The 8,475-nt window shown below is 48.5% G+C and overlaps 1 protein-coding gene across 1 annotated transcript; it reads right to left on the bottom strand.

Moving 5' to 3' along the window:
• Window positions 1-5,544: 5,544 nt before the first annotated feature.
• Window positions 5,545-7,470, bottom strand: LOC136489775 (uncharacterized). The gene has a single exon (XM_066486324.1). The coding sequence runs from the start codon at window positions 7,468-7,470 to the stop codon at window positions 5,545-5,547; it is 1,926 nt and encodes a 641-aa protein (XP_066342421.1).
• Window positions 7,471-8,475: the final 1,005 nt, after the last annotated feature.

Raw genomic sequence — 8,475 nt, 5'->3', positions numbered from 1 at the left:
CTCATGATGCTTCTGGTGGTGTGCTGCATATCGGCTGAGCAGCACCAATTTATAGGCGGATGCTAAAACAAGATGACAATGGGCGATAGTTCTCCCGTGGCCAAGGTACTGACAAGGTTTGCCTTCAGCGGTCACAGGTCTACAGTTATAGTTTCACAGGTCATGTAGTTCAGAGCTACAGTTCACTCGTGACCTCAAGCTATCTGGTGATGATTTGTCTTATTGAGCTTGCTACAAGATTCATACTTTATCTTCCAGCAACCTCGGGGACCACGTGGTACACGTCACCTAGCCGGTGACTGTGTATTGTTAAGCCATTCACACTTCACAAGAGTTTCCCCTCCAGCTCAGTGTTTTGGGTCTGAGTGTGTCCACTTCACCAAAGTTGAAAAAAGTTTCAAATTTTTGGATTTTGAGCTCATTGCACCCTTTTGATAAACTTCTTGAAGACTGAAGATTAAAGACGCTCGGCACTTGGCTCGGTTGGTCGGCAGCTCTAACAGCTCCCGGTCTGCCAGGTCGCCAGGGCTTGTCTCCATGCTCGGCACTTGGCTCGGCCGGTCTGCAGCCCCAACAGCTCTCGGTCTGCCAGGTCGCTAGGGCTTGCCTCGATGCTCGGCACTTGGCTCGGTCGTTCAGCAGAACAGCTCCCAGTCTGCCAGGTCGCCAGGGCTCGACACTTGGCTCGCCCGGTCGGCAGCTCCAACAGCTCCCGGTCTGCTAGGTCGCCAGGGCTTGCCTCGATGCTCGGCAATTGGCTCGGCCGGTCGACAGCTCTAACAGCTCCCGGTCCGCCAGGTCGCCAGGGCTTGCCTCGACGCTCGGCACTTGGCTCGGCCGGTCGGCAGCTCTAACAGCTCCCAGTCTACCAGGTTGCCAGGGCTTGCTTCGATGCTCGGCACTTGGCTCGGCTGATCGGCAGCTCTAACACTCCCGGTCTACCAGGTCGACAGGGCTTGCTTCGACGCTCGGCACTTGGCTCGCCCGATCGGCAGCTCTAACAGCTTCCGGTCTTCCAGGTCGTCCGGGCTCACTTTCATGTTTGCTTACGGTGAACAGTTTGACGCGACGTTCATCAACGACTACAAGGCACTCGGGGACTGCTGTGGGGGATATGACCCCCGTTATCCCCACAGGCATAGATGGGCCGGCCTGCTACGGGTGGACCGACCAAAAGAAGCCTTCGAGGTCCGGGAGAAGGCGCAAGCAATCGGCTGATGTGCTCTCCCTAGATACGAGAAGGATATCGGAAGATGGCGATCCGGTGGAATATGGAGAGCTTATCCATGTATTTTAGCTTTCTATGTAACCGAATAGGATTACCATAGCCGACTTGTAACCCTAGCCCCCCGGTGCTATATAAGGCGGGCTAGGGACCCCCCTCAAAATAGCTTCATCACATAATACAATCCACCAGAGCACAAGACGTAGGGTGTTACGTCGTCTAGACGGCCCGAACTGTCTAAACCTCGTGCCTCTACGCTCTCGTGCTCACGTCCGGCTACAATCTCGCCCTCCCCTCCGTTCAACCTACCACCTTGGGCTACCCCTCGGTGGACTGCTGCCGGTAATCCGTCGACAGGGCCACAATGATAGCCGATGTCTTATGCACTTCTGCTTGTACCTCCTGCCCCCTGTTATTGGTTGTGACATATTTGCTGACTTTCTAAAGATTGATTCATAATTAATAAGAGAAAAAAAGGTAAACACCAGTATAGCACTACGTGATATTGACTAAAGGGGTACTCGAGCAGGCTAATTAGATGAATATTTTGAGAAGCGAGAACTCACGTAGGTGTGCTCATTTGCTGCCGCTTGTTGCCCGACAACATGTAACACCCTAAAATTTGGTTTCAATTAAATAGGGCACAATTTTGATTTTATTCATTTTTTGTGTGGCATGTAAATTTAGAGCTAAATAAATATTTTGCAAATAAAATGAATCCTAGGGTTTATGAACATGTGATGATGCAATATTCATGCCTCTGCATTGTTTCTGTTTGGTTTGAATTCAAACTAAATTTGAATTTGGTTTGAGTTCATTTGATTGGAATTGCTTTCAAATAAAAGAAAAAGGAATTCTTTTTCCCTCACCCCGCAGCCCACCTCTCCCCATCGGCCTGCTAGCCAGCCCAAGGAGCCCAGCTCCTCTCCCCTCACCTAGCGCCCACCTGGGCCGCACCCGAGCCGGCCCGGAGGCCAAGCCGTAGCCAGCCCGAGCCGTAGCTTCCGCTCACCCTCGCCCGCATACGCTGATAGCCCGGCCCCGCGCCGCTGAGCCGCTGACTCATGGGGCCCAACGATCGTCCCCAACCTCGGCTCCCTTTCCTTTCTCGCTCGCGCACGCCGCTGGCCCCCTTTCCAAATCCGCGCTGCCGCCTTCCCTTCTCGTGCTGTGAGCCGGATACGGGGTCGCCCCTGCCTTCTACACGCCCGACCGCCCCTCTATTTTAAAGCCCGAGCACCCGAAACCCTAGCCTGAGCTCTCACGTCTCGCCGCCGTTGGGTAAGACATCGCCGTCGTCGTTTTGCTCCGCTCGATCCGCTCCAAAGCCCTAACCATGTTCACCGCCGCCACAGGAAGCTTCTGCGCCAAGTTTTGGAGCCCGTAGTCCTGGTTTTTCCACTGTTCGAGTTCGCCGGAGTTCACCGTGCGCCTGCCCTCGTCGCCTACCCCCACCAAGCCTCTGCCGCCGCGATTTGACGGCCTAGGTGAGTTCGTCTCAACCCCCGCTTGCAACCGGTGCCCTTCCCTTGTTTTCCCGTGCACGGAGCCGCTCCCAACGAGCTCAAGCCGAGCTCGGCCATGGCGCCCATCGCTTACGGCACTGTTCCGGCGACCCAAAGCTCGTCGGCCAGCCTCATCCATTCGATCGCGAATCGACGTTCCAGATTAGAATGGTGGCATACCCCTTCGCGTTTTAAACCAGAGCCATCTGATCATGATCCGACGGTCCAGATTGGATCTGAGCCAAGTCAACTCAGCCGCCCTGGCGTTTTTACAAATGAGCCCCCCTTTTTTGGGATAATTAACCCGCGGTCCATCCCTAGTTAAATGTATTTTAAACCGAGCCCCTGCTTTATTTGTTTTAGCCCCTGGTCTTTTGCAAAATTGAACCCGCAGTCTAAGGTTTTAGTTATTTTGAGAATTTATTTATTTTAATATAAAAAAAAGTTCAATTTATTTACAGAATTACCACTGAGACCTTATTTCATGCATAAATTCTCCGTTTTAAGTCCGATTTGAGTGAATTTCGCATCTACGTGACCATAGCGATACGTAGAATATATCTAAATGCTTTTTATGTACTGTTTCTAATGTTTGGTGTACTGATCTTATTTTATATCATTTTGTTTGCATGTATGTTTGTGGTACGACTTGTATGCGTGGTGATATTTGATCGTGATTAGCTCGTGAGCCGTTTGAGCTTGAGCAAGGCTCTTCTCTTGTGAATCAGGATCAGCAGTACCCGAATGCAGGCAAGTATAGTTTAAGGCTCCTTGTGAACCTATTCACTTTAAATAACATCATTCATATTGCATGCACTACAAAAAATCTATTTTTTATGACAAAAGTCAGCATGACGAGGCCATATATCGTCATATATTGTCACATTATATGACAGAAAAAAGTGTGTCGTCATAACCTCATGAGGCCATCAACTAGTTATGACGATGCTCTATCTTTTGTCACATAAAGATGTCGAATGTCGTCACAAATTGTCGAACGGCGGTAGACGATCGGTGAATATGTTTTTATGACGACATGGAATGGTTTGTTGTGACCGTTTTGTAGCATCACTGTTTGTTACTATGAATATAGTCCCAACAGAATTTCGAATCATTCCCCAAAATCCCCCACTCCCACACGCCGGCGAGCGGAGCGCGAGCAACGGCTAGGCGAGCGGAGCGCAGCTGCCGGCGGGAGGCTGTACCGGGCGCGGCTACCGGTGCCGGCTGTTGCATGGCGGTCAGGAGCAGGTGAAGCTTGGTGGGCGGCCTTGTGGAGCGCGCTATTCGGTGGGCGGCGGATCTCAGTGGGAGGCTAGGGTTGACGGTGGCATTGCGGAGGTCCGATTGGCGGCGAGGCGCGCGTGGCTGGCTTGCGGGCTGAGCGCGGTGGGTGGGCGGCGGAGGCTGGTGGGCGAGCGGCGGAGTGCGGTGGGTGGGCTTAGCTCGTTGGGTGAGCTGAGCACGGCTTGCGGGCGGCGGAGCTTCATTGGGGAGGCGGCCCGAGCGCGGCGGGCAAGCTGAGCTCGGTGCACGGCGTCGGCGACAGCGGTGGCAGCTCCTCATCGCCGTAGGTGTGCCATTTTGGCAGTGACCCCTCCCTGATCCCCTCTGTTTCCTTTCACCATTGCTCACATTGCTCATCTTCCCTCTCCAGTTGTGATGTCGTAGGCGTCGTCCTCAACCGCTCGTTCTCGGCGGTCAAGCACAGCTCAGGTTGCCCTTGAACCTGCCCCCCTTGCTGTTGTTGCTGCAGCGCCACCACCCACTGATGTCGATGTGCAGGCACCGCTTGATGAACTCACCGGCTTGCCATTGATCACTTGCCCGACTTGCAAGGATGTGCGGCTGTTTGCGGCCACTACCACGAAGTCTCAGCGCAATGTTGGAAATAGGTTTTTCAAGTGCCCACGGCAAGGCTATGGAAATGTCAGTTCAGTGGTTTAGTATATGTTTCACAATTTTCATTCTTGTTTGAATGTGCTTCCCTGATCATGGTAGTGTTAGTGGTTGTCTGAATGTCCTTCCCTACACTATTGGTGTTAAAATGTGTGTGATTGTCGTTTGGATGTAGGGGAGATGTAAAAGCTATTGGTTCGAGGAGGAATATTTCGTGTACCTTCTAGACAATGGTTATCTACTTCCAGCTTCCTCGACCATTGAAGCAGCTTCGACAACAGAAGTTCCCGAGCTGGTAGGAAAAGTTAAAAGCTTGGAGGAAAATCTTAAGGAGGTGAAGGAAATGGTTGGCAAGAATAGGCAAGGCATGGGAACCTGCATTTGTCTTGTGTGTGGATGTGTGAATGTAACAATATTCCTGGTGTTGGTCATCGTCTTAGGTTTAGCTGTAATGCTCAAGTAGGCAATGTTGATGAAGTATGGGCTTGTAGTGTTAAAGAACATGTTGTATTGAACCTATTGTGGTGGACGTATGTGCTCTTGTTTTGAAACATGCTGTATGTTGGTAATGTGGATCCTTTTGCTTATGATGGTTTACTTGTGTTCACTAAAATTATGGCACAATGTATATATATATAAGTTGCAGTCTACTCATTTTGTGACAGATTCTATACATTTTATGACAGAATGTGGACATTATATGACATTATCAGGTGTCATGAAAACATCGAAATCTGGACAGAATACCTTGCATTCTGTGATTGAAATCTAGGAATTGCATCATCTGAACAGAATTGCATATAAGGTCTTACAATTTCACAATTCATATACAAATGTACTAGCATAATTCAAATGCAATGAAATCATTAACAGGAAGTTCATGGTTCACAACTCTCCACAAATATAATGCAAAGGTCAGTCATCATCATCTTCTCCTGAAGTATTGCCTTCTTCTTCTGGACTATGGTACTCAAGATAGGTTTCATCTTCATCTTCATCCATGTCGACTGCTTCATCACCTTGAGGTGTATGTTTTTGTCGCCGAAGGCTCTCGATGAGGTCTCTACTAGGTAAGTGTACTGCTAGGTGAACCATAACATCAAAGAATGCTAGAGGATAAATTTTCTCTAGCTTGCAAAGGATAAGCACAATATCCTCCTTCATCTGGTGTAGTGCATCAACCTTTAGAGTTTTGGAGCAAAGTTGTCTAAAAAATGTACCCAATTCAGCAATTACTTCGTATACATCTTTGCGCACCAAACCACGAAGGCCAGCTGGTAAGATATGTTGCAGCATTATATGACAGTCATGTGTTTTCAGCCCATGCATAGATACTCCTCCCTCCATATTGACACATCTTGATATATTGGAGGCATAGCCATCTGGAAACTTAACATTGCTCACAAATTGCAAGAACTTCTTCCTGTCTTCTGGTTTTAGAACATAACAAGCTCTTGGCTTTGATGATGAACTACCACTGTCATCAAGCAAATGAAGCTCTTTTCTCATACCTCTGTCCTCCAAATCTAGTCTAGCATTGATGGTGTCCTTTGTCTTGTTTGGAATATTAAGTAGAGTTGACAAAATGTTCTCACATATGTTTTTCTCTATGTGCATAACATCAAGGTTGTGATGTAGCTTCAGTTTTGGCCAGTATTCCAAATCATACAAGCTAACCTTCAAATGCCATATTGGTTCATCTTCACTACGGCGTCGTTTTCTTGTTTTTGGCATATCTAGATTCTTGCCTGGAACATAGGAAACTTCATTCAACCTTGCCATAACCTCATCTGTAGTAAATTTCCTTGGCTGGTCTCTTTTTTCATGCTTGCCATTGAAAGATTTGTTTGTCCTCCATTTATGGTTGGCCAGGAGGAAACGTCTATGGTCTATGAAACCAATTTTGTTTCTAAGACTGCAGGAGCATGGATTCTCATCATAGTACACACATGCGAAGTAACCTTTAGTGGTTCTGCCTGACATGGTGCCTAATGCAGGGTAGTCATGGATTCCCCACAGAATTGCTGCACGCAGGCTGAAATCTTTGCCTTCAACTGCATCATAAGTTTTTACACCCCTCCAAAGCTGTTTCAGGTCTGCTATCAAAGGTTGCATGGACACATGGAAATCTTTGCCTGGTGATTTTTTGCCTGGAATTAGTAAAGCAAGCATATAATTGGATTGGTCCATACACATCCATGGTGGAAAATTGTATGGTACCACTATCACTGGCCATATGCCATATGAATTGCTCATCTGACCAAATGGGTTAAATCCATCAGTAGCAATGCCTAACCTCAAACTACGGGGATCATCTGCAAAAGACTTGAAAGTCTCATCAAAATCTTTCCAAGCTTCCCCATCAGCAGGATGTCTCATTTCATTTGGAACTACTACCCTCTTTTCCTTGTGCCATCTTGCATATTGTGCCCGCTGCTTTAACATGAAAAGCCTTTGAAGGCGTGGAATTATTGGAAAGTAACGAAGGACCTTGTGAGGAACTTTCTTTCTACCCTCCTTGTTCACTTTCCATCTTGTGAATCCACAAACTGGGCAATGGTCATCGTCTTCATGGTCTCTCCAAAATAAGGCACAATCATACTTGCACACATGAATGGAAACATAACCAAAACCAAGCTTTCGAAGCAGAGCTTTCATTTCGTTATAGGACTTAGGAAGTTCGGGCACATTCTTTAAAGATCCAGAAAGCAACTCAAGCATAGCATCGAACCCAGATGTTGTTATCTGATTGTACACTTTTATATGCAGCAGTTTAATAATGAAAGATAGCCTAGACTCCTCGGTGCATCCTGGATAAAGTTCAAGCTTTGCCTCTTCCATTATTTGTTTATATAAGTTACCACCAAAGCCATGGCTTGCTGCGTCGCACAAATCTTGAATCAACCCCTAAACTCCCCTTCCACCGTCATCGAAGACATCTTCAGCTTGTCCTGCCTCATGAAGTGGTGCCTGGTCATTTACATCCCATGACATATCCTCTGGTACATCAGCAAGTTCACCATCTTGTCCAGGAACATTATATTCCTCTACATCTTGTCCATCTTGTCCAGGAACATTATATTCCTCTCCATGGTGAACCCACCTAGTATAGCACCTAGACATTCCATTGATTTTGATATCCTCCTGTACATCATCTTGACTTTTCTCTTTCTGGTTCAAGCATTTTTGACATGGGCACTTGATCTTCTCATCTGCATTATATCTACTGCTGACATGTTCCATGAATCTATCAACACCATCCATAAACTCTGGTGAAAAGGGTTCACTATTATAGATCCAACTTCTATCCATGTTAGCCATCTGCAATCCGCTTCTATCCAACTTCTGAAAACCATAGAGGACACAGTGAGCTTTAGTTCCATTCAGAGTATACTAGCTAGCAGGTAGAGATATGGGTCGAGAAAAAAAAACCTTATCAGCAAATCACTGATGGACATCCATGGAGCTTGCTGGTGGGGTGGTCCTCGATCGAGCTTGCTTGCTGGTGGGGTGGGGTGGACACACGAGCTTGCTGTTGGGGTGGCCCCCTAGCCTACATCGAGCCTTGGCCACCTCTGCTCGATCTGTCCGGATGAAGGTGGGATGGCTACGCGAGCTTGCTCATGGTGGTGGGGCGAGGGAGTAGCTGAGCTCGGTGCGGTGAGGGAGTAGTTGAGCTCGGTGGGTCGAGGTAGCAGCTGACCTATGGTGGCCGGCCGACGGGTGTGGCCTCAACGCCACGGAGGAGGTGGGATGGGGGGTGGGTCAAGCCGGCGGTTTTGGACTCGACGCCAAGGCGGAGGTGGGACGGGGGGGGTGAGGCAGCAGCTGCGGTGGCCGTCCGGC

Source organism: Miscanthus floridulus, chromosome 10 (assembly GCF_019320115.1).
Source record: "Miscanthus floridulus cultivar M001 chromosome 10, ASM1932011v1, whole genome shotgun sequence".
Classification (NCBI taxonomy): Eukaryota; Viridiplantae; Streptophyta; class Magnoliopsida; order Poales; family Poaceae; genus Miscanthus; species Miscanthus floridulus.
The sequence above is the reverse complement of the archived record's forward strand: the minus strand, read 5'-3'. Positions and strand labels throughout refer to the sequence as shown.